Source organism: Oryzias latipes, chromosome 18 (assembly GCF_053564925.1).
Source record: "Oryzias latipes strain Hd-rR chromosome 18, Olatipes_Hd-rR_3.1".
Lineage (NCBI taxonomy): Eukaryota > Metazoa > Chordata > Actinopteri > Beloniformes > Adrianichthyidae > Oryzias > Oryzias latipes.
Window position 1 is genome coordinate 24,369,086 of NC_136254.1, and position 26,976 is coordinate 24,396,061.

Consider the following 26,976-nt stretch of genomic DNA (forward strand, 5'->3'; position numbering starts at 1 on the left):
ACAACATGAATGTGCGCCCCCACTGCCCCCCTCATTCTCTACCTCGCTGCACATGCTCTCTCCTCTTTCTTACACACACACACACACACACGCGCAAGCGCGGCCCCAACACACACATATCCCCATTCCACAACAGAGGGTACAGACGATCCCGGCTGCAATTCCTTCTTAAAATGAGAAGATTGTAATTGTGCTGGCTCCTTTGTGAAAATAAATTTAATAATGCAAAAAGAGCTCAGCTGTTGACAACACTGTTGTTGACATCCATTGTTAACGTTAGCTACTTCAGCAAACAACGAGTGACGTCGTTCACCGTTGAGTACTCTTCTGCGTTATTCTTCTGGGTTATTTCATGGTCACACAGGAGATCACAAAAATTCGCATTTAAATGGAAATGTGAACGGCCTTGCAAAAAAAATCAGAATTGAGTATTAAGCCCTGCAGTGTGAACGTAGCCTAAAGCAACAATTTTTTGTCAAATTTGACAAATTCTAAGGCTTGAGTCTCTAAGAAGGAACAGACAGTATGTCCCACTGTGTGACCTTGGTCAGTGTATTACATGTGTTTAAGAACCAAAAACAAAACTTAAACTGGGGTTGCAGATTTAGTTGTTAGCGTTAACTAAATCCACACCATTTCCTTTTTTTCAGGGAGCTGCTGGAACACCAGGATTGGATGTGAGTTCAGCAACATCTTTTAATTTTCCGTGTGTCAACACTGTGTAAGCATCCCTCACAAATGAGGAACCCATGAGCCTAGCTTAAGCCGCAACATTGCCCACCACTTCCTCTGATTGTTTTTCACCAATACTTATGAGTTTCTTTCATCGTCTTTCATTCCATGTTTTCTTTCCTTTCATGTGTTTAGCTCTGAGAAAACTGGAAACGCGCTGCTGAGTGTGAGCAGTGAAACCCAAGTAATAAAGTTTAGTTGTGCTTTTGCAGGGGTTGCCAGGCTTAAGGGGAGAGAAAGGCGACGTTGGGGATAGAGGAGAAAAGGTAGAAGTAGATGTGCTTTGATGGCTTATTTCTTCCCCTAACACTGCAGAGGACTGATGTCAATGGACAGCAGAGATATCTTCTTTTAGTAGGAAATCACAGAGTAGCTAGAGACATTTTACCCTATTTTAGGCATTACCAACCTAGAGATGTTCTTTTATTTTGAAAATTTGATGTGTTTGGAACTTCATTGAATCCTCGATTCATAAGTGTCACACCAGGGTATCCATACTTTGCATTAAATGCCATTCCAAAGTCTCCCAAAGCAGCTTTTGTTCTCCACCCATCAATGGTTTACCATCTCATTCTTTCAAGTCCAGTCCCATTTTGAGACATCCAAAACGATTTCAACATTTTAGCCCAAACACGTCCATTGACAACAGTTGCTTTTAACATCCTCCTTGGTAGTTTTTCTGTGTTTTCCATGCACAAACTCAAACCTGATGTATTTCTCCTCCCTCAGTTCACGAGTCTGTCGCTAACCTGATTTTTGCTCATATTAACAAAAGCTTTATGTCTTTAATGTTTACTGTGTTGAAGGTATTATGAATTTTCTGGGCAGATCAATGGCTTTAAGAATTAATCATATTCCTCCACTCCAGACTTTCATCTGTGACGACCAATATTTCTGTGAAAGAGAACAAATCCCATAAACAGTTTCTCAATTAGGCATTTACAACTAGAAAAAAATGGTGGCATCTACTCGTTGTGGGCTTGTTACCTTTATAAATAACGTAGTACAGTGTTCCCCTGCTTATTCAAATTTGAATTATGCATGTTCGCAGATTTTCATTTAGTCATGTGGCTCCTCCGGTTTATCACAAAAGCTCAGACAACTCAAGACGCTTGTGTGAGACTTTTACGTCCAAAGGAGGTACTGTGGCAAAGTAGGGGAGCAGAGATGAAGAGCACGCCGGACTGTCGGCTTCCTTGCCGGCTGCTAAAGAATATTTTGCAATAATCACTCAGAAATGTTTCAGAAGGGTTTGAAGAAGGATCTGTGACGGACATTCTAGGGCCGCGGGGGCGAGTGGTTCTCTGTAATCCAGGATTCGCAGCTGTTTCTGGTCCCTAACCCCTCATGAAAACAGGGGGAACACTGTATTTCTAGAAAAGGAAAAATTCAAATAAAATGGTGTGCAACTATAAAAAAGGATAATAAACCTTAATATTAATTTGTTTTCTATGGAGGAACTGATTGATCTAAAAAAAAGTTTCTTTATCTGTCCTTTAAGTCGGCATTAATCATAGTTGAAGTACTTTCAATGAGATACAAGTAAGAAATGATTCAAATTAGGGATGTCCCGATCTGTCTTTTTCTTGGTTTTGATTCAATTCATTTGATTTTGAGTGTATGCCGATACTGAGTCCTCATCCGATACTTTTTAATACCAAAAAAACAAAAACAATTAATAAACAGAATCACGTTTTCCCCTCGTTTTATATTATTGACCTTCTTTTATCATTTAACACTTAAACACTTCTGTGAAGTAGCTTCCACAATTTAGTATGTAATAATTCAACTAGCCAGAAACTAGAAAAAATATTTAATACCTAGTAGTAAAATAGTTGATAGTTAGTCACGTGAGAATGTTTGGTGACTGTAATTTTAGGATCTTCAGAACATTTTTGATTATATGTGAGTCATATCTCCATTAAAAACTCTTAAAAATACGAAACAATGACTTTCTTCCCAAATTATTGTTGTAGCATGAATAAAAGTATTCATAACTAGCTTAAATCAGAGTAACCGTTTTAGTAGTTTTGCACTGTTTTTGAGAGATTTTTCATTTTTTTATGATTTTTTTCCAAAGCTTGAACTTTGTAGACGGTCCCTTGGCAGTCATTTCTCTCTTATTCTCTCTTAATTTTCATTGAAAAGAATAACATATACATTTTGACATGCCTTTGAAGGTCGTTTGCATGAAGACAAACCAATAGAGACACTTGCTGTCAGTTATATTAAGAGTTTTTCAGCCTGGAAGTCCGAATCTTTGAATTTACTGATCTGTTTTTGTGCGCCTCATGCTTAAACTGGTGCCGCATTCTGCTTAATGGCAATAAAATTTAGCAATCTGTTAATAATGTGCGGACGTCTAGTAGAGTGTTATTCTGTAAAAATAAGCTTAAATATATATCGCGGATCGTAATAAGGATAAACTTATATCCGATTCCTGATCAGGATGCAACATCCAAATCGAATTGATTCTGACACTACCTGATTGGGCCAGATTTCCGATCACGTGATCGGATCGGGACATCCCTAATTGAAATCCTAGAGTTCTGTTTAGTTCAATTCATTTGTTTCAATCATTCTAAAAAATCACGATGAACTACATATATAATGCTTTTGCACTCTAGTCTCTAACATTAGCAAGCTACACAAGCTCCAGCTACAACAAAACATTGTAGCTGATTGTATCTGACTCTCATTGTGTATGCTATATTTTAACTATATGACTTATCTTTTGACATAACTTATTTTCATTTCCTTCAATCCTGTTTGATTTGAATAATAAAAAGATTTAAATGAAGAATTTTTCAATGGATGTGACTTTGCTTTTCTGGAGAGTTTTTCCTGCTAGTCTTTCTCCTCCTTTGTGCCCTTTGACACCACCTTGGCAATGAAGTGTTTTCTACTCCTTCCTACATTGCTATCCCTATTTTTGTCCTCTCCCTGTCCCAAGGGTTGTGCTTAGAAACCCCCCCAAACTGCCTGGTGCCCTCTCCTATCTAACCTTTTTGACCATGACTTCTTTGTGGCCATGGCCTCTATTCTTTAATCCCTCCTTGTAGTTGTCCTCATTGTGGAAAAAATGAATTAAACTTGATTGTATCCACAGGGGGAGAAGGGAAAGAAAGGCAAAAAAGGGCCTAAGGGCGAGAAAGGAGAACAGGGTGCCCCAGGATTAGATGCACCCTGCCCATTGGTATGTCTCAACTGTGAGCCGGAGGTTTCGTAAAGGCTGTGAAGCAGCGACCCCACACTAGGGGGAGCTCCCCAAGACCACACTGAGTCCCAACTTCCTGTCCCAGAAAGACTAACGATGAAGAAAAAAATAAATTTAATCCCTGATTTTTCATAAAAACTTATGGAAGCGTACTTTATTTGATTAAAAGAAAGTAACGGGCAAAATGTAACAAAAAAGACTAGAAAGACACAAAAAAATTAAAAACGAAAACACCATTTTTTTATTTTTTTTTATCTGAATACAGAGAAAAAAATTGCACAAAAACACTTTTTTTTTCTTGTATACAATACGCTTCTATAAAAACCCAAATGTTCAGACACAAAAAACCCTAAAATAAAATTCTGGGTTGGATCGTGGATTCAGCTTCCTCACCGGGGAGCTCCTTCCTTTCCTGTGCGTCTGTCATGAGAGGCAGATGCAGACGGTTTAGAGGCGTCCACCGCCCTGTCAGTAACACTCCTAGGTCATCTTTGCAAACAGGGTTTCCGGGGATTTAAGGGTGAAAAGGGGGAACCAGGGCAGCCAGGTCTGGATGGGCTGGATGCCCCATGCCAATTGGTACAGTATTTCTCTTTTTCCTAATCCTCTCACCTATGCATGCTTTCCACCTTTAGCCATCACTAAAACAAACCTATGCATGAATTAAAAGACTGGAGAAGCACCTGTTATTCCAATCACCGTTTCTGCTCATAAAAAAAAAAGGCACAAGTATAAATGTCACTAACACCTACAAAGTAGAGGACATTGATCATTGATCCTTACCTTTCCCCTTTAACTGAATCCTGTCATTCTCTTGATTAAAACTGGAAAATAAAGTTCAATCCCGCATCCTTCCTACTGATCCTGGTTGGACCAGCTACCTTTTAACTGGATGCTAACAGATCCCTGTGCTGGAGAGTTAACCATGCTGTATTAGCATGGACCCCCCCTCCTCAAACTCTTAACTGTCTTTTCCCTTCCTGTTTTTGTACCAATTGGGCCAGACCATGTTTAGAAAAGGAAAGGGTGACACAGCAGATCTACAGCATTTATGATCGTTTCTGTTAATCAAACACTTGTGTGATGCATAGTCATTACTGTTATGATCAGAAATGTTGATTTTTGTTTTTCCTTAGACTTCATTCAAGATGCAATTGGGATTTACTGTTTAGTTTAACTCGGGACAAAACCCGTTTGATTCAAATAAAAAAACTACGTAAAATCCAACGTTTTATCCTAGCTGAAGACTTATTCAGTGATGTCATCATAATGTGCATGATTAAGGTTTTCCTGTGTGATTTGTGCATGTTTAGGATCATTCTCCATCTTTGTCATCATATTTAATATGCATTGTTTTAGAATAACAGTTATGAGTTAAACAGTTTAAGTTATAATCTAGAGTCGAGTCGAGTCAAGTATTTTGCAAAGATTATATTTCCTGAAAATTTGAGTGAGATTTAGAAAAAATATATATCACTCTAACATTTTGTTACTATGATGCTAAAATAAGTACTTCAACAATATTTGCTGAACTCTTACAAACTTTATGAAATGCCACAAAAATATTTTTTTCTTAAAGCTCTAGTTGCTGTTCAAAAAAATGGTAACCACTGACATGAGAAAAATGTATAGGCTTTTCAGAGGTTAAAATTGCAACAAGTTGAAGCAAAACGCCATGTTATATGTTTTCAAACATCTGTCTAAATCCCACACTGATCATCTTTTGATCTGTTTTAAAAGTGGTCCCAGTGCCCTTTTCATTATGATTATGCCGTTTTTAGCCAAAATCAAACAACCTGTGTCATTTTTTGCAAAACGGCAGCAGTTTATTAGAAATTTGCCTCTGTCGGCACGGTGAAACACGCCCCCTCTTCCCTTCACCAATAACTAAGAGCTCTTTGTTTAGCAGTGCAATAGGCATTACTGGAGCTGTCCAGCCGTACAGTCTGGAGCCGGTTTAGATGAAGAAAACGAAGATGCACGTGGTTCGTGCTTGTGGCTCGCCCAGAAAATTTTCTACATAACAAATGGTTTCTTTTTTAAACGGGATTCTTTTCGTTTGCCCCTGATTCACAGTGATTTGAAAGAAGAAACAGAAATGCAATTTTAATTTTAATTTTAATTTTCCTTAAATATGTCCTCTGTTATCAGAAAAATTCCACAAGAACTTGTTAAAAATAGAATGTAGGGAGACAGCCAAACTCTAGTGGTGGAAACGTGTTGACCAGAATGAAAATAAAATTGCATCATGTAGGATTTTATTACTTGGAGTCAAATATTCACACTCGTCTTTAGGAAGATCTAAGAGGTAAAGAGCGAAGGGTTGTAAGTGCATGCTGCTGCATGCTGGGATTGCTTTTTTGTGTGCTTAACCACAGAGTAGATCTCAGACTCAGAATGACTTATAGGTCATCAAAAAAGCTGCTAAAGATGTGATAAAGTCAATAAAAATGTAAAAAAAAGAAAAAGCTGCAAAGCATAGACTTTTAAATGTAAGGTAGTTCGTTTTGAAGCTTTGAGCATAATAAGAAAACAATTTCTTCAACTCTGTGTAGGTTAACATTTGTCATCTACTCAAAACTCAAATCCAATAAAATTGTTACATTTGTGATTTTTGCTTTTTGAGTTGTCACAAACACTGATGCTATTGGAGCCACGGCCACTCTTTACTCCCCTGGGTGAAAATTGGATTTGATGCCATTTTAGATTCAAATTAATTAGTTTTTAATCCGATGTGGGTTTTTGTGGATAAAACGTGTAAATTGGCCTAAAAAATATAACATAAAAATATTTGATCTCAAAACTCAATATGGAACATGATGAGTTATTTTTGACCCAGAGGATCTCCAAAGCATGTATGAACCATGAGCTGTAAAAAAAAAACCATGCAAGCACCTTGTAAAGACTTTTATAATTCAAACTTTTTTTCCACTAGTGTCCAGTGTTAGCCAAAATAATCCACAGCTAGCTTAAAGTTCCCTAAAGTCAAGCTCCTAGATGAGCTCTAACCTGCTGATGTGTATGCAGTCATACATGATGTGTGCTTAGATATGTTTTAAAACTTATTTGAAGAACTAAACTAATTAGCATGTTTGAAACTTGCTGCTTGAACCTAATTTGTCCAGAATAGAGTTTCTGAGCATCTGATGTGGAATTTTGTGATTGGATGTATCTTTACGTTTATCTTCATGAACTTAACTTTTGTTTTATAAGCCTAATCTTTAGTAAGAACACTTTTGACAGTGATCCTAGAGTTGTCGATTGAGTTTCCCCCTCTTCTGTGGACAGGGTCCGGATGGATTACCGATGCCTGGCTGCTGGCAGAAGGTAAGAATCCTGCCAGACTTTGTACTCAGAAAACACAAGTTTTTGCATCGAGTGATTAAAATAAGAAACAATACTAAAAGCTTTAGTGGTGTTGTTAGTCTGCATGGAACTATTTGGGTTAACAGTAATCATGGATAAGTTCTTTGGTCATGCCTTAGTCACAACTGTCCTAACAGGACACACGAAATTTTAAGATCGTAGCCCTTTTATTGTCAGCCTGAAGAGCGAAAATAGTGCGGGCATGCTAAGTGTCGTATGTAACACTTCAATAACATGCAAGTAGGTGAGGACATCCTACATATCATGAGCACACTTAATGTTAGCAGCATTTGAACGCAGTCAGGTGACATACCTGTAAATGCATTATCCTTACAAATACTTTACGTAATCACACCCACAATTATATGGTCCATATTCATGGCGTCCTTTAAAGTGGACGCACGACCCGCACCAACCGTACGGGTCAAACCCCCCCATGTGACTAAGGCATAAACCTGTCAATCCTGCACCGTCTGAAACTGTGTGAAACCAACCGTGTCTCTTCTGTGTTCTTTTGCAGTGATCTCTCTAACCCCAAACGCATGGAGTTTGTAAATAATGCTTCTTTTACGGTATTTATAGTTTTTTAATGCAACAAAGCAAATATAAAAAGATAAAAGTATACGTGTACAATGTCTAAAAAAAAAAAACAAGAAAAAAGAAAAAGACAGATGACCGTTCTATGCTGCTTCTGCTCCACACATCGCGGCGAGGAAAGAACAGACGTGCGTCCGCTGTGTCACGGCTGCAGTGTGGCGGAGCTCAGATCCTCCAGCAGCAGCAGCAGAGCTTGTGGTTTTTTTAGTCTTTGCATGGCTCAAGCTGGAGCTTCGCTGCCTGACCAGATTCACGGGGAGGGGAGGAAAAGGGGATCTGGACCGGCTTCCTCCAAACGCTTCGTGTCTGTGTCGTTTCGTCTCAACAAACTCATCGCTCGTTCATGCGGCACCGTGTTTCTCAAAGACTAAAACAAAAACAAAAAAAGGAAAAAAGACTGAGTGAGCTTTGCTCCTTTAAAAAGCATGAGTATTGTACTATATCTAAATGTACTGTACATACGTGTGACTGTTGTGTGGTTCGTGTCATGGCTTACAAAACACTAACAACAAAAAGACAGGAAGAAGAATTCAGAAATGATTTTTTTGGTTTTTCTTTTCCCTCAATCTTTTCAAAGGGAGTCACGCCATGGCTGGTGGCCTGAGTCTCCCTGCAAAAACCGGTGATCATTTTTTTATTTTTATTTTCTTTATTGTGGCGCCTCGTTGCAGCCTCAGCCGGCTCTCACTCACTGTTGCTCTCATGAAGCCCAGTTTTGTGGTCGTGGCGCCTTAGGGAGCCACACATCCCTGGACGAGAGCTCTGCAGGTGACGGGACGAGATTTGAGCCTCGAAATCCGAGCGAGGCGGGAAATCGATGCTGAGAGATTCAGCGGGAAAGTCGGGAACGTTTGCGAGGTTAATGGCGAGAGCGTTGGCAGCAGGCAAACACGTTCTTTTCTGTTTTCACTTTTCTGTTTTGTTTTTTACTCTCATTCGTATTCATTTGTATTTTGTGTATAATAGCCTTTGGTGCCTCGAGCTTTTATTCATTCCTTTACTGAAAATGTACAAACTTTTGTGAGATTTTGAACCATTTGAATAATGTGTTTTTACTTGGAGGGGATGAACAGACTTTTTATGAAGTGTTTTCACAAAAGTAGCTTTGCTTGATCACACATTTTGATGTCTTGCATAAGAAAAGAAAAAGTTTGTTAAAAGAAATAACCTGAACAGTTGCAAACATGCCCTGCTTTTATCCTCCACCTGTTTGTTTATAAAGTGTAGCCAGACTGCTGCATGAACACAGTTTAGCACATTTTAGAATGGTAAAACAAGAGTTCTACTGTTTTTTTTAAGTAGTGTTAGTCAAAAGTGTTTGAACTTCAGTTTCAGGATAATCTGTTTCAAAAGAAGATGCAACAACCAATTAAGATTGACGTAGCGATGCCGTCTATTCTCTTACGCATCATCGATGGTCTTAAAGCAAATGAAAAAGGGTTCAACTCAATAAATTCATCACTAAAGGCCAGTCATGTCACATTCCATATTAGATGGAACGGTGCAACTCCAGTTTCACCTGTTGACTGTATATGAGAACTGGACGGAGTGGCCCCTCCCCCCTCACATTCCAAACAGGAAGTACCTGCTGGTTCCCAGAAGCCAAAATCCCATAGACTAAAATAGAGAAATAAACAGCTATTAATCAGTCATTCTATTAGTCAGAATCTTGCTCTGATACTTTTTTTTTTTACCGTGTTCTTTCTAATTCAATTTTTTTTCATGATATTTTGTCTGTAGTGCCAGTTATTCAAACTATAATCTGATGAATCAGATGCCTCGATAAAAGGATGTGGTCTAAAGCTATATTCACACAAAGCATGTTAAAGTTGTTCTTGAACATGTGTTTAGCATGATACGTGTTTAGTGATCACACTGGACCGTTGTTTGTTTCGGGTTGGGCCTAAATGTCAAATCAGTGTAAATCTGGTGAATCTCGCTCCAGGCTTTTCTATCACAGCTCTATTTTGATACATGAAAGACTTGGTGTCATAGGATTCCGGCCAAATCATCATTATTAAATTCTCTTCCATGATGACATTTTAAATGGTTAGTATTTCTGTGAATTAAAAGGGACGCCATCTATGCGTCACCAAGTCCCTAAGGGTCAAAGGTCATCCTGGTTTAAGTTTTAACGTGCGTTCAATAGCCATGTATTTTTTATGGAGAGCCCAAAAATTTGGGTTAGGGTAAGGGTTAGAAACTTGCATAGCAACACATGAACAGGATAGTTTTGAATGCAGAAGCCCAAGACTCCCACAAGTGTGTGTATAAATAAACTTTTTTTTTGGGGGGGGGGGTTGCTTGAATGCAAGTTGTCAAGGGCGCTGTTAACGTAGCTTTATATAAATTGTTTGAAACGTTTGACGTATTCTGTCAAGCCCACTTTCAACTGACTTCCACCAAGTTCACTCCTGATTGACAGGAGCGATTGCCATAGAAACGATGACTCAAACTGACTCAGGCCAATCAATGCTTATTGATGATTTTTGGTTCCAACATGGTGACGTTTGTATCACACAAAAAATGGCGTCTGAATTGACCAGATTAGGTTAGAGCCAGGTGAATCCACACTCCCTCAGTCCAGTTCTCTTATACAGTCTATTGTTCCACCACAGTTTTATGTTTCTAGTACTCACAATGCATCTTGACATGGTGTTTGCTATAAAAGGCAGTTTCTTTTTCTTTTTTGCAAACATGCATGACTGAGTTGTTGGAAAGGCATTAATATGAGTAAACGTGGATCGCTTTGCTGTAATGCAGCAGCGGCCGCAGATGAATCTGGCAGGTTTTCCGTCAGTGAGGTTTCTGTTTGGTTAGTCATGTTTGAATTAGTGGATGCACTTCTGTTCAGACTGTAATGCTGCTCTTTCACAATACAGCCCAGTCGATGTGCTCCATCTTGCATTTGTCAAATTAATGGTCTTTTTTTGTGTATTTTTCTTCAAGTGGTACATTATTTATTTTTCTATCGTTGTTTTATGTTGTAAAGGCATTTTGGTTCGGAGCAGCATTCCTTTCAGCTTTTGTTGAAATGAAGAACTTTGGGTCACGCTGAGGCTTCAGTTGGTCAAACCGTTGACCAGCACGCTCTCGCCGTGCGTCCCCTTTGATCTGCAAGACCTTACCATGCTTTTATTTTGAAACGTCTGTCAGAAACCCGACTCCTGACAGATGCAATTACAGTTAAACAGATCAGCCTTGTTTCTTCTCTTTGCTCTTTGCGCCTCTTTGCATTGAATGTAGATTGATATTTGTAAAGTAGATTATTAATGTACTGTTGACGTGTGCTTTTTTGACATAAAGTGCAATTCATACTTTGGTTCATGCGTGTAGCATCAGATGCAGCTTAAGTATCACATTAAAGTGAATTCTGCAGCTTCATTTGTTCAGTAAGGCTACTCGTTATACCACTACCTGGAAAAAAAGGGTTTTTATTGTAAACATGGACCTCTGACTCAAGTATCTTTTTTTTGTTTATTTGTTTTCTTTGTAAAATGTAGTCTGATAAGTTTTTGCAAGTGTTTAGTGTTTGCAAGTGTTTTTTTTTATTTTCAGCCTTTCTTACAGTATTTGTTTTCACACGGTGCTGTATCTTAAGCATGTGCAGCTATTTTTTTATAGAACTTTTTTGTATTTCATTAATCTTTTACTTGTTTAAGGTTCAAATAGAGGTGAATGAAGCTGGAGGTAGAGACCGTTTCTTGATTTCCATGAAGGTGTTGGAAGTGCTGCTGAAGCGCCACACAGCAAGGTGCAATGAGATGTGTGTCCTCAGTCAGTTTTTCCCTGTTACAGGAAAGTTCTGGGGGTTTCTCTAAGGTAACAGAAGCATTCGAGTAAAAGCACAAGTTTAGTCCCAATAAAGGGTCAAATCTACAATTTTCTGCATAAATTGAAGGGCCCAGGTCTGTTATCAGAGGACTGAGATTTGCTGTAGACTTTCTGTAAAACCCCTGTCCTAACAAATGTTCTCTCTGATCTCTTAGAATTAAGTTTTTGTTCATGATTTTCATTTATTTTCTGCTGTGCATTTGTTTTATTTCTTGTTCTGCCCCCTACTACCATTGGGTTCACACTCTGTCTAAAGTTGGAGCCAAATAAACAGTCTTTGAATTTGACTTTGTGTGTTGATGTTGTTCACTGTCAAGAATTAAGTTTGTGTAATAAAGGAATTTTTAAGATAACAATTATCGGCTGCAAATTGGGAGGAATTATGACTTAATTATTTTTTTTGTGTTAAAAAGTGAAAGTTAAACTTAAAATTATTCAATCCAGTTTTAAGTGCCCATTCAAAGTTGTCCACAAGGTGCCACACAAAAAAGAGAAGCACAAAATCCAGAGATTATCATGTAAACCATCTTCAGTATTTCAAAAAAAGCTTGTTTTGATTGTATTTTAATTTTAGTCTATATTACGGTATTTTCCACACTAAAAGCCTTAATTTTTTACAAAAAATAACATACATTTAATAAACTTACATACTGTAAGTTTGAGAGTAAACCATTCATACCGTGCGGAAAATACAGCAATAAACAAGAGAGTACATTGAAGTGTTTCCCCCATAATCCTTATTCTGAGCAAATAGCAATAGTGAAAACTAGTCTTCCTCTAAATTGGAAGAAGACAAAGCAGCTAAATTAGTGACGGTTGTAGGAGGAGAAGCCGACAAACACTTAATGAAAAACCCAATGACCTCCTCATGGTTGCAGACTCCAATTTATTCACCATCGTCATCCTTCTCGTTCTGAGTACCACTTTTGACACAATCTCACCCATTTACCTGCTCGGAAGTCTTTTTGTTGACATCACACACTCGCTCTGACAGGCCACACTCGGTTCACTGAGCTCCATCCCCTCTGATTCCAAAAACCTGCCCTGTCACACCAGGCGTGCCTCAGGAGTCTGTCCTGGGACCTTTATTCTTTATTACTTACTTCCTCGCCTTTGGCCTATTTTGTAAATACATTACTGTAGTGCTGGGATTACATTCTTGAAATAACCTGTGATCGGCGAAATCCGTGCAGTAGTCATCTTTATTTTATACAATAATACATACAGATGTTTTAAGGCTAAAAACTCCTCACTACACACTTTTTACACTCTTCTCAGACCGGCATGAACATATTTCTCTCTTGTTTAAACTATCAAGGTTCAAACCTTCGTAGAAACATAGCTCCAGTCGTATAGAATCAAAAGAAAAATTTGTGATTGAAAATGTATGTTCATTTTTTAAGCTGAACACGACACGGCATGGAGAAGATTGATTGACGATGCTGTACAGACAATCAGGTCGCAGAACAAGACGCGCTGTAAAATACAAATAAAAAATGATGCAAAATTTCATAAAAAATGATAAGCCACAAAGTTGTTTAAAGTTCACTATCCATAGTTCTTTCCTCCCCCATGGTAATGAGTCTGACTGTCATTCCGAACAGCTGTCCGTGATTCTACTTTCACATCAGTGACCTCAACCAGTCTGCATATTTCTATATGATCATATACATCGGTCATCTCCACCTGTCCTTTACCTCACATACTGCCTCTGTTCTGGACAACAGTTTTGTCACATTCTGCATCCATTATTGTAATTTTCTACTCTTAGGTTTCCCTCAGAAAATCCTCAATAAGCTTCAACTTGTTCATGAGTCAGGCGCTTACATCACAACCAAAACCTCTTCTACGCATTACATTACCTCCATCCTTTAGGAAGTCCACTGGTTCCCAGTTAAGAGCAGGGTCAGTTTCAAGATTTAGTTATGTAATATTTTATACTTGTATTAATAAAAAAAAAGATATTGTATATTTTTGTTTATTTTAAAAAACTAAAAAAAAATTAAAACTGATTTCAGTTGTCTCATTATGATTAACTTTTACTGCTCTGCTATTTTAATTAAGTAAGGGTTAAAGGCCAACCAAGTGTGCATTATCAGAAATTAACGCATAACGTGGAAGCCTAAACCATCCGACGCGAAGCGATATAAAGCGATATATGCTGATCGTTCCGATGGGTTAAGTAAAGCATCAGTTCAGAGAGAAAGTTAATCTCTTACTGTTTGTTTTTGTCCACATGATGAGGCAAAAGGTTGTTTTAAAGAAGCCGGCGCAGTGATACAAAACAATTAAGCTATGTGGCTGAAACATCTTTTTAGGCATGCGGTTATCCTGTGTGTTATCCTTTTTTAATGCAAACCCAGCAGCCAATCAGAATCAAGTATTCACCCGGACCATAGTATAACCAATGTTTATCAATGCTTTTTGCTTTATCTGCTTGTTTTACTTTTATTCCGCACAGTATCCTTGGGTTTTGCAAAGGTAAATACAGAGGCAAATACAAAAAAAAATATTATTACATTTTTATTTTTACATGTTAGAGATATGGTAGTAACTACAGTTATGGGTCAAAAACTGTTTGATGTGTGTTCGTTGTGGTTTCAAGACGTTTAACAGGGAAGACTCATTGTACGCTGAGACGCTGTCACTTTAGCTTTATGCATCATGGGAGATGTAGTGCGAAACTGTCGCGATCGCAGACAGACTCGCGTCTCTGAGCTTCATTGTTTTGTTCACTTTTTCCACGGTCTGACACCGGATTCTGTGGAAAGCTACACCACTACAGATGAGCTTTCGCTGGTATTTTCGTTGGAACTGAGAGACTTTATTACCGGTAGTAGAATCAGAACAAGGAAGTTAAGACTTCCACCTCTGATTGGTCAGACTGATGACGTGTGATTAAGCCTCCAAGAATGATTGGTGAAGACAGTTAAAGGGGCGGAACTTTTGAGAAAACAGCTGTAGCTGCAGCTAAGTAGCTGTACTGTCTTTTCTTATCAAATGTCTTTAATAGAATCAAATAAACACAAAGAAAAAAGTATTTTATGATCTTTCATATTCCTAACAATTCAGTGTTTTTTCAGGGCCTCTTTGATATCCTGGAGATGGTAAATGTTTTTAGATCAGTGAAAATGGGTAATATCCCACGGCACACTGGTTGAAAAACACTGATCTAGGTGCTACTATAGGCTAATTATTTTCAATTTTACCTAAAAAAAGCAGATTTTCATGAATGCATTTGAGTACTGAGCTATCAATTCTGATATATGTGGATCCTCTGCAGGATAATTAGACAAGAACGCTGTCGGCCTGAGGAAGAAGAAGCTCATTGGGTAAGGAAACGGATTAAGCCTTGGAGTCTAATCCAAATTAAAATTGATCATGATATATTGTCCACACCTGTGATTAAGCCTCCCCAGTAAACAGGGTTGTTGCAGTGGGATCTTTCACTCCTTGAATTGATCGGGGGGGGGGGGGGGGGGTGTTCCCTCTGTGAGCATGAGTGTGGTGGTGACTGGTGTGGACAGGTCCCCAAAATATCGCTTCCCCACTTCAGTATGAAGTCAGAAATCTACTTTGCGTTTCATGCATGATTTATGTTTCATTATGTAGTGTGTGTTGGGTTTTACCCTTTTATGGTAACGCTTTCTTTTACAGTACAGTACTTACAGTGTACTTAAGTGGGGGGGGGGGGGTATTTGTTTTATTATGTAAAGCACTTTGTGTTATAAATATATTAAAATCAGTTTATAAATATTTGATTTGATTTTAAATAGAATATGATATTATGATATTATAGAAATACTTTGCCTTCACAATAATATACCAATAGCTAACATGTTATTACATTTAAATCTTAAATGTGTTCTTTCTTTTTTTTACTGCACAAAGATTTTTATTTTTTTATTCATTTATTGTAAAATATTCTTTTTTATTTTGTTTCATATGCATGTTATGATTTTTTTTAATACCTGTGATTAATTCATACTTTTTTGGGGTCGGGGTATGTCTAAGATATATTTTGTTTATTTGTTTTTATTCTTTGTTATGTAATTATCCTTTTATTTTATTTTTTTGGGCATGTCCGGCTTTCCATACAAAGTGACAGCTCCGGTGAGCCGCGCGCCTGTCGCGCCCTCGCACGCGCGTATAAAGTCAGACTCGCGCTGCAGCAGCTGATGGGGTAAAGTTTTCAGCTGTGAGACAACATGTCTGCAGGAGAATTGGACAAGAACAGCACCATCGACCTGAGGAAGAAGCACATTGGGTAAGGAAACAAATTAAGCCTTGGAGTCTAATCCAAATTAAATCTGATCACAAATTCTTGTGACTATTTCTTAATTATTGCATCCACAACCTTCTCCCTCAGACTGACTCTGACACTTTGTACTTTATGTGTAACTTTACATGCACTTGATTTAGCTACAGTTTTATTTGTGACCCAGTATAAAAAAAAACAATAATTTCTTAAGATTACAGTTTAACATGTTTAGGATTCACATTTTATGTCTTCAATGACAGAGTGCTAAATGTGGGCAATTCAACAAAAGAAATGTTTTATTTTTAATTCAATTTCTCCTCAGACCTTCCTGTAAGATTTTCTTCAGCCATGACCCTCTTAAGATTGTCCGAGCAAAAGGCCAATACATGTTTAATGAAAAAGGGCAGCGGTATTTGGACTGCATCAACAATGTCGCCCATGGTAGGTATTTGGAGGCAAGAACTTTCCTAAATTTAAAGGTATAAAGGACAGAGAATGTGTCATGATTTGTCTGTCTTTGGATTCCTCAGTGGGCCACTGTCACCCAGAGGTGGTGAAAGCCGCTTCTCAGCAGATGGAACTCCTTAACACCAACACGCGATTCTTACATGACAACCTGGTACTTTATGCAAAAAAGCTGCAGGCGACGCTGCCAGACAAGCTCTCCGTCTGCTACTTCGTCAATTCAGGGTACAAAGACAACTTACTGAGCACTTCTCACTAGAAAACTAGAAAAACAGGTCGTGAAAATATTCCCTGTTTTTATTTCACACCAGTCTGTTTTTGCAAGCATCTTAGAAAAGAATAACGTGTATATGTACCAAAGGTAAAAGTTTCACATCTTAATAAATCTCAGTGTCTTTTTACGGAGCTTAGAAGACAACTTTCCACCAAAAAAAAACAATTGTGATCTGGTACAAAACTATGGCAAGCCATCAATCTCAAAATACAGGAAACTTACTGACTGACAGTTAATTGTAGATCATAGTTCCTGGGTAGAGTAAAAACCTGCAGATAAAAACTTGCAATAGCAGCTTCCTAAAAGCTCTATTTACCTACTGTCCCTTTTACCCAGTTACTTATTGACTTGTTACAGTATTGCAGTTGAACAGAAGTTACCCGGTTCGGGGCAATTATGATAAGGATCCATACACACTTTACTCCATGCTGTTATTATCAAGATTGGTTTCTGTAAAGCTCAAAAAAAATCTTTTGCAAAAGTACACCAGGAGATTGTTAAAACCACACTGTGCAAAGGAACTGAGGACTCCTCATTCATAAAGTAACCAGTCAATTTCATCTGCATATTTTTAAGAATTATAAGTAAGTCTTTTTGGCACAAAAAAAACAAAGTCTGACGTACAAGTGATTTGGCTTCACATGTGTGTTTTGTGGTGACTGAGTAACTCGCGGTAACCCTTACCCTTCCAGCTCCGAAGCCAATGACCTGGCCCTCCGACTGGCGTGGCAGCACACAGGACACAAAGATATTATCACTTTGGAAAAGTAGGATATGACGACTTTACAAACTGATACGGCAAAATCTGTCGCTCCAATGTTGAATTTGCTACATAAAGGTTATCGGGGAATTTTGTGTTGGCAGCGCATACCACGGTCACGTATCGTCCCTCATCAACATCAGTCCCTATAAGTTCCAGCAGCTGTCAGGCACAGAGCAGAGTCAATTTGTCCACGTGGTAAGTGTGTTTTTTCTCCCCCAGTCCACCTGTGTGCACACTATCATAACACCATGACTCAACTTTGCTCTGCTGGGTTTTAGGCAGGTTGGTGAGTGAACAGCACACGACTACAGCAAATAGAGATGGAGAAATGAATGATGCCTGTTTTTTTCTTTTTTAATTAACTGAACAAAAGAAAAATAGAGACAGAAATTTAAATGTTCGTGAGACAATAAAGCTCCTAAATCTCCCAACAAAAAACAAATTCCAAACTGAAAGAGCAGCTAAATGCATGTTACTGTATATAGAACAGCAATAATTATCTATATTTTGAAACATTTATGGGTTTGTAACTATGTGAAACTGAATGTTCCTGATTTTAATGCTTCAATAAAATGTTAATCTAAGTGCAGAATCACTTAACCAAAACAGAAAAACGTTGATGACTCTGAAATTAAGCAGCTTATCGCTTTTATATTCCTCAATTTGGCCTTTTCTTCAAATTAGTTGCAGTTTGGTGGATTTTTGTCTTGTAATTTCAGCTGCCAAACTGAAGTTATTGGATCCCCTAATACTTTGACAGTACTTTCAAGGTTCCGCTGTAGATGTATAAAAAAAGATAAAAAGTAAATTGAAATTTAATGTTTGTCTGTACGAATGAGTTACCACTCTGATCATGTTCTGATGTATTTTAAACGTGTTCCCAGAGGTCCTTTAATTATTATTGTGGCCTGTTTAGCCAAAATAAAAAATAAAAATTCACATTTCAATTGTGGGCGTGACTGTTGGCGTGGAGCAACCCTGCCCCCACCCTACTTGTCACCCGTAACTGAGAGCTCTCTGTTTACATTCTCTCCTGCTGGCTTACAGCCCCTCACAACCCCAAACTGACATTACTGGTGCAGCAAAAACAGTGAACAGTTTTGAGCCAGATTCAAACGGGGAGAACAAAGACTGAAATGGAATCATTTGTCTGCAAGTGGATGCATCAGAATGGAGCAGAGCAGGAAGTTGGTGACCTGCCCATATTTCGGCCTCCCAAATACTGCAGTTTTTCATCGACTTGAATAATAGAAATACGGAGAAATGCAACTTTGAGCTCAATTTTCTTTGTAAATTTCCTCCGTCGTGAGAAAAATGCTTCAAGAACATGTTAAAAACAGTAAAAACACAATTTTCCATCGGAAGTTGATCTTTAAGAACATGTTGTGGTTTGATCAGATACAGTTTATTAACTTTTGGTTGTTTTTAGACAAACAATTTTACCTGGTCATCTATCCAAACCTCAATCTTTGTCTCACTAAAGATTCAAAAGTTCTGAACTTGATCATCCTGAAGCCCATAGAGTCTGAGATTTACTGATGTTTTATTCAAGCCCACATCACACTGTGTGACCCTGCAGTAAAACCTCTCAAATGTATCTTCCTGTGTAAAATAGTTGAGTGAAACAAGTTATTTCATCACAGACATGTAAGTGCTTCTGTTTTTAAGTATAACAACCAAATGTTTTTTTTTCTTTCCTGAAATGTAAAAGAAAGGTGATAATCTCTCTTTTTCACATGATTTGGATTTTGATCGTTGATTTGGATTCCCTGCAGGCCCCCAGCCCTGATGTGTACAGGGGCAAATACCGGGCAGACCACGCTGACCCAGCCAGAGCGTATGCAGACGAAGTCAAAGACATTATAGAGCAAGTCCACAAGAAAGGAGGCAAGGTACACAATGTGTGGGATTGCTGTCCTTTGTGATGATCACAAAGAAATGAAAATATTAGGTTTAGGTACACATTCATCTGGATTCAAATGACTTAAAAATCATGCACTATTATCATATTTATAATACACATTTTTAAATAAAAGAAAGGTTTTTGTAGTTGAGGAAAATTGCTGTGACATTTGTTGTGTTTCCAATTCATTGACCTGATGTTGTGTGTTCTGTTGTGCAGATTGCTGCTTTTATTGCTGAGTCATTGCAGAGCTGTGGGGGTCAGGTCATCCCCCCCGTGGGTTACTTCCAGCAAGTGGCCGAGTACGTACCCAAGATCCTCTGCTGCTAGCACTGAAAATCACAACAGAAGTGCAACGTGTCCGCATTGTGTCGTGGTTCATCGTTTACTGTCTCGTGAATTTTCCTTTTTCCTAACAGTGTAATGTGTTCTGCATCCTGATTGGCTGTAGACCGGCAGTGCCAGAATGCGTTCAGTTGGCCAAATCTACGTAAATCTGCAAACGCAATCAGAATTTTGTCTTCGTTCTATAAAACTGGACTTATATTTCTACAAACTTTTAAACGAGAGAGAAAAATGTGAAAATGTTGATGTTTGTCTGAGAGAAGTGTAGAAAGTGTGTTGTGAGGAATTTTACAGCCTTAAATAATCTGTAATCCTACTTCACAGATTTCACCTATCGCAGATTATTATCAGAACAAAACTCCTGTGCTAAACAAGGGAACACCGTACACAGGATTAGAAACTACCCTTTAACAATCCCATCCAAGACTAAATAAACTAAAAATGTTTTTTTTCCTGCTTCTTATTGCATTGGGGAAGTATCAATGTTTTTTTTATTAATTTTTTTTCTAAATGTGATCTACTGTTTGGTTTGGCAGACAGTTTTGCTTTTGGGTGTTTTTCTTTTAACTTATCAATTGCAAAACTAAATAACATCTTTTTTTACAGTGCTGTAAAGCAACTGCTCTGTAAAGACTCCAGCATGACCTTTATGCAGTGAGAAAACCAGTGAATTGTTGGTCACTTGAGTGTAAAACTATGTGTTGGTCCCCTTTGAATTGCTCAGAATGATGACAGCAGCTCATGGATGTGCCTTAACAGAGAGTAGCTGCACTTAGCAGACCAGCTAACTGGTTCTGTTTGGTCTTACTGACCTTTAAATCAATCTACAAAAACAGGATCAAATTTCCTTTGTAGGCATCTTCTCTAAGCACAGCATAACTTCTCACACTGATTTTTCTGTCTTGAAAAGTCAAAATAAATTTAGAAGATCAAGAAAAAAGTTCATTTTGTTACAAAAAAAGCTGCCAGAATGAATCCATAATACAAAAGCAAGAAGATTCATATTTCTCTTCTTCTGGTTAGAGGTTTTTTTAAACCCTACCGAGCAGCTGGAACTATGGGATGCTTTGGGTCTTTTGTCCCAGTCTCAAGAGCTCAGTGTGAAAGAAAACCACAAGGATTATGGGCCATCACCAGAGTCCTCTTGTGTTTGCGACTGAATTCTCACGTATCTACCTTCGACAGGCACGTCCGCAAAGCGGGAGGCGTTTTTATTGCCGATGAGGTTCAGGTGGGCTTTGGCCGCGTCGGATCTCACTTCTGGGCCTTCCAGCTTCAGGGAGAAGACTTTGTGCCAGACATCGTCACCATGGGAAAGCCCATCGGCAACGGGCACCCCATGTCGTGTGTGGTCACAACCAGAGCGGTGGCGGAGGCCTTCATGTCTTCTGGAATGGAGTATTTCAATACAGTGAGTCTGCGGTTCTCGAGTAAGAAACATGAAACAAAGAGATTTTGTAATAGCTATTAAGATTAAAAGGATGTTTCCATGGAAACCTGCAGGAGGCGTGTCATCTCGTCCCCTGAAGTCACTTAACCTAAATTTATCCCAGACACAATGTCGTCGTCTATATTTGTAGAACAGTTTTTCACATCTTTAGGAGATGATTTTAGTTTTGTTTTTTGTAGATTTTTTTTACAACAAATAATAGATTTACATGAGAGTTAAGAGATACTAAGATAATGAATCAAGCCTCAATGCAGAAGGCTTTGCCACAGAGATGGGTTAACCCTTGAGCTATCCTATGACCCCACCCTTACTTTGACGTGTTCTCCCTACCATGACAAAGGTGGATAAAGGTGGAAAGATTTCAGGTAATCCATGGACACCAGTGAAGATCACAAATCATTGAAGAACAAAGGTTCAGAGCACTGTCTAGTGGGTCTAGATGACCCAACCCCCAATGTTAAAGTGCCTAGGATAGCACAAGGGTTAAAAAAATAAGAGTCCTCACCCATGTGTGCTGAAAATGCTATTTTCAGTTTGGCGGGAACCCGGTGTCCTGCGCCATCGGTCTGGCCGTGCTGGACGTGATTGAAAAAGAGAATCTGCAGGAGAAAGCTCTTCGAGTGGGTCAGTATCTCTGCAATCTGCTGTGGAAGCTGAAAGACGAGCACCCACTGATTGGGGATATCAGGTAAGAACAGGGACCGAGCATTTCATCCAGACTGTTGAGGGCCAGGCAGATTTACATGGAGCTGAGTGATGAAAGGGAAGCATTTGCAGTGGGTTTCATGGAGATGATCCGTTTTGTTTTGTGTGATTTGTAAGTTTGGAACGTAAGCGTTGTAATAAAAACGTTTTTTGACTGATTTTAGACCTGTTTTTGGCAGATCCATGACACAAATTTGGACTGATTTCGAACTGATCAAAAGTTCTGTCATGGATCCGTCTAAAACTATTCTGAAGACGGCATAAAATCTGACAAAATTTGTCACACTTCTATTTAAATCTGACCTAAAATCAATCTGAATCCAAATGTATGCCACAAACTGGCTAAAACTGGTCAAGAATTAGTCTAAAATCAGTATAAACTTATGTCATGCATCTGTCTGAAACCAGTCTAAAATCAGTCTGGAGTCAGATACAATTTTTTGCCATGGATTTTTCTAAAACTGGTCTAAAAATTAGTCTGAAATCGGTCTAAATTTGTGTCATGGATCTGATTGAAACCAGTCTAATTTGATGTCATGGATTCGTACAAAATTGGTCTAAAATTAGTTTGAAATCAGTCTAAATTAGTGCCATGCTGTCTAAATCTGTCTGAAATTGTTTTTTTTTTATCATTCCAAGGATTTTCCAAAAATAAAAGTGTGACTCTTTGAAACTCCTGTTTCTTCTTAAAAATTAGCATCAATATTTTACAAAATATTTCTTGTAACTTAAGCATGTTTAGTTACAGGAATGATTTGTTTTTCTTCTGACAACAATAGAAAAACGCAGTTTCACTCTTTAAGGTTTGATGTTTTCTGGTAAATAAATAAAAAACAGCAGAGAACACAGCATACAGAGCTTGCTGCTGTAGCTAAGAAGCCTCATTTTTGTGAATTGCTCCTCTGTGTCCACTAGAGGGAGCCCTCGCTCTCTATCACCATACATTGTTTATATACACTCAACATGACTTATGTTCGCACATCATTTTTTTGTTAAACTGAAAATTATTAAGATGCATTTTTGACCGTCAAAGTTATTCCTAGATAACATCTTTTTAAACACAGAAAATAAAATCTAATTCTAGTTTTTTTTCAAGGTTTGCCTGAGAAATGACGAAGAAGAATATAAATAGAGTTGGTACAAATAATGGTTTAGAAATGTTTAGAAATGCTTGTGACAGTGATTAAACATTGTTCTGCAGGGGGCATGGTCTCTTCATTGGGGTGGAGCTTGTGACGGACAGGCTGACGCTCAGTCCAGCTACAGCAGAGGCACAGGAAGTCATCTACAGGTGAGTTCAGGGGCCTGTTTCAGAAAGGAGGTTAAGTGTAAACTCTGAGTGCGTTAACCCTGAAATCAGGGAAACCCTGGGTTTTCCGTTTCAAAATGGGAGGTTTGTTAAACCGGAGAAAGCAGAGTAAGTCAAACCCGTTTCTGAAAGAGAGGTAACTTCTACTCGGAGTCTGTATCCATGGTTACTTATGCTGTGAACCTAACCTGGTCAGGAGCAGGTTTTATTCTTTAAACTCAAGGTTTCTGCCGGTCCCCTCCCCTTTTTAAAGACGAAGCGGTATTTTTCGCTTTAACCTTCATTGCCCAAATTTCAGTCGCACAGAGACAAGTGACAAGAATGGCTTGTCCTTTTTTGGAGGACCCAATAGACGAGGAGGCTGCATTAATTCGTAGAGAATTACATTTACGTCGTGCGAGGATTTTGAGACCTAGACTCGATTTTTTGGCATTTCCCCATACGTTTTTGTTTGAGCGTTACCGTTTTTCGTTGCAGTCAATTACATACATACAATGAAAACAACATTAGATATGCATTGCTATGTAGATGTTTCATATGTCAAATATTGTCAACAAAGCCTACCTCCATGACATGCTCAAATTTGACCTGATTGAATTATGTTTTTATACTTCATTTTTAGCTGCTGCCATGTTCTTTTAATTCCTGCAGGATTATTGCATCTACATGAAAATGAAATCAGGGACATTGAATTAGATTAATGTAACAATTACTTTTTGGAAACACAATTTGCTAGCACTGCTTACTTTCTTAATCCCATATATACCACTTGATCAATACAAGGGTAGACATAAGGTCACTTTTAAAAACACAATTGAATGTATTAATATTAAACTGACCAACGTTTGCAAGAGGGGAAGGTTAACAAAAAATTCCTCTAAACATTACCGACGTTAAATGCATTTTTCCCCCAGGTTTTCCCCCACACTGTGCAGCATTTCATGCAATTACACCAGGAAAAACACTTCAAAAGTACACCTAAATATCGCCATTTTTTATTTCACACCGTACGCTATTTAAAAAGTTATTACAGCCAATATTTTATGACAATGATTTAAATGCAAACTTAGGCATTAACTTGAGCAGCTATGTTTTCCCACGCTAACTGTCTCTGTTTTGCAGATGCAGCGGTGTTGCTTTTCTTCCGGAATATGTGCTCATATTCACTGTAACTCTGCAGCAGCACGTCAAGTTCAGCTGGCGAAAAATATGCAGACCCCTTTTTTTCCACGGTTGCCATGGTGACTCGTAATATCTGCGCTCCATTGATAATGGCTTGTTATAGTCGCGGTGCGCACGCTTAACTCCGAATCAGTCCACTCAGAATTGATTGACCTAACTCCGATCAGCTTCTCTGAAACAGAAAACTCAGAATTGTTAATCTCTCAAGTTTAAGTTCAAGTTTAACCTCAGAGTTGGTTGAACCTCCTTTCTGAAACAGGCCCCAGGTGCGCCAAAAGTCTTCTTACTACAAACAGTTTTCCTTTATTTTTCTTTGTTAGAGGCTTATATATGAAATAACAAATTTTCTGTTTATTAAAAAGGTCGTTCTTAAAGTAAAGACTAACTTTTGACTTCGTTAAAGTTTGAAGGAATATCTTCAGCATGACACCTTCTAGAATAGAATAGAATAGGATAGAATGCCATGATTGTCACTCTCCACACGTACAAAGAGATAAAAAGCTCTCACAATGTCAGTGCAAAAAACTATATATACATAATAAAAAGGTCAGTTATTTGCACAAGATACTTTAGTAAAAAATGTAGATTTAAGTTTAAATAAATAAATAAGAGAGTAAAAGCCACTGTGTCATTAAGAAGGTAAAAGGACATGTTTGAAGTATTAAACCATCACATAAATAAATAAAAACTAACAAACTACTGCAAAGACTACTGGAGGCAGGTTGCAGAAGGAAGCAATGTCAAAAGTGCAACTTAACTCCTAAAATCATGGATATACATTCTGGGTTGTGAACCATTTTCACATCTGTCACTGTTCTTGTGGAATTCAGGAAAACTCTGAAGGCGCTGATGAGTTTGTTTGTTTTTTTAAACAGCAATTTTAGATTTGATTAGAGCTCAAAGCCGCCCACGTTTAGGCTCTTGTTTTGCTTTGTGGTTGTTCAACAGTGCTTGTAGCATTACTTTGTCTCCCATAATTGCTCTTTAGGGATGTTGTTGAGTTGAACAAAGTAAACTCTGGTCAATAGACTACAGACTTTATTTTTTACTGTGCAAAACCCAGTGACGTCCCAGATGACCAGTCTAGTGGAAATGATTCTTTAGTCTGTTCCATAAAAATATGTTTCTTCCAGCATGTTTTGATCTGCTCCTGATTGACAAGGATTTAAAGAAATACTAAGAAATGCACTTTTGAGCTTAGTTTATTTTATAGATGTCCTTCATCATGAGAAAAATTCTACAAGAACACGTTAAAACCCCCTTTTTTTCTCCAGAAGGGCATTTTTCGTCCTTCATTTTGGAACACGAGTTCTGAACTTTTATTTGTTCCTTTACCGTCTCAGGCTGAAGGAGCAGTTCATCCTCCTCAGTGCAGACGGGCCGCACCGTAACGTGTTAAAGTTCAAGCCCCCCCTGTGCTTCACCACCGAGGACGCAGACCTGGTGGTGGAGAAGATGGACCTCATTCTGACAGGTATCAGTCGGTGTCGGTGGGTTCCAGATGCGGTTGTGTTGCTCTGGTTTTCGTCTTGTGAGCTCTGTGTTTTGTTGCGTGTTTGCCTTTCAGAGCTGGAAAACGCATTGGGTTTAAAGATAAACAACACAGTGAATGGAGGAAATCCAAAACCAAAGGTAGGTTTGACTTTCTCTAAGTATCCTAAGTTTGATATGTCTCTGATTGTATTGTTTTGTGCATTATTCCTGTTTTGATTGCTTGAAATAAACCATTATAAATCAAAAATCAAATCAAATCAAACTTTGCTGCATCTCAGATGCTGAATATTCCGTTAAATGTTTTGGGTTTTTTCTTTTCTTTTTCTTGCTTTCAGCAGGTATCAGCTGATGAAAACGGTCAGCATCGTAGTGATGTCATAAAAACAAATCAAGGAACTCCACATCCCAGCAAACGACTCAAAACACACTGATGCCTGTGAAGAGATGCTAACTATTATGACATGAATCATTTAAAACCCATGGAGAGAAGGGGCTTTTGCAGACACTTTAAACTTTGAACTACATTACTATGTTTACAGCAATATTATGCAATAATTAGCCTGAAACACTATGATCATATATTTGTATTTTACTACATGAACAAGTAAAGTGTTATGGATTTACCCCCCTTTTTCAAAGAAAAAATGTTTGCATTTTATTTCTTCTCAAATGTTGTCCCCAAATTGGAGATGAACTTAAATTATCCAAGAATTGACAGGATTTTATGAATAAAAATGGGTTATAATGCAAGGTTAGCACTGAGGTGTTTTTGACTTCGTACAATGTTCTTGAAATGTCTCTGAAAACTCACCACTTCATGACTCCTGGTTGTTTTTTTTGCATGCAAACTCAAGCTGGCTCTCTGTGCGTTACATCATGCCACATAATGGCATTTTATGTTCAAGAAATGTAAACATACTTAACCCTTGAGTTATCCTATGGGGTCAAGATCACCATTGACGTGTTCTTCCTACCATGACAAAGGTGGATAAAGGTGGAAAGATTTCATGTAATCCATGGACACCAGTGAAGATCACAAATCATTGAAGAAAAAAGGTTCAGAGCACTGTCTAGTGGGT

The 26,976-nt window shown here is 38.2% G+C and overlaps 2 protein-coding genes across 3 annotated transcripts in view; both read left to right on the plus strand.

The window, feature by feature from the left end:
* The window catches only part of col25a1 (collagen type XXV alpha 1 chain), a 201,305-nt gene extending 189,275 nt beyond the window's left edge, over positions 1-12,030 (plus strand). The window contains exons 34-38 of the mRNA XM_020711604.3: positions 651-677; positions 945-998; positions 4,451-4,528; positions 7,238-7,276; positions 8,490-12,030. Of these exons, the coding sequence (XP_020567263.1) occupies positions 651-677; positions 945-998; positions 4,451-4,528; positions 7,238-7,276; positions 8,490-8,516 (225 nt within the window). The 3' untranslated portion in view covers positions 8,517-12,030. The remainder of the gene's footprint in view (positions 1-650; positions 678-944; positions 999-4,450; positions 4,529-7,237; positions 7,277-8,489) is intronic.
* A 3,825-nt stretch (positions 12,031-15,855) lies between these two features.
* On the plus strand, positions 15,856-26,652 carry etnppl (ethanolamine-phosphate phospho-lyase). Of its 2 annotated transcripts, none has more exons than XM_004079676.4 (13): positions 15,856-16,013; positions 16,330-16,448; positions 16,538-16,697; positions 17,439-17,513; positions 17,611-17,704; positions 19,285-19,401; positions 19,632-19,714; positions 20,943-21,168; positions 21,741-21,895; positions 23,114-23,203; positions 25,747-25,877; positions 25,971-26,035; positions 26,233-26,652. In XM_004079676.4, exons 1-13 carry the CDS (start codon positions 15,955-15,957, stop codon positions 26,326-26,328), a joined length of 1,470 nt encoding a protein of 489 aa, XP_004079724.1. In that variant the 5' UTR covers positions 15,856-15,954; the 3' UTR covers positions 26,329-26,652. The 2 variants fall into 2 exon arrangements, with proteins under 2 accessions (XP_004079724.1, XP_011485682.1); XM_011487380.3 differs by having other exon boundaries at positions 26,236-26,652.
* The last annotated feature ends 324 nt before the right edge of the window (positions 26,653-26,976 follow it).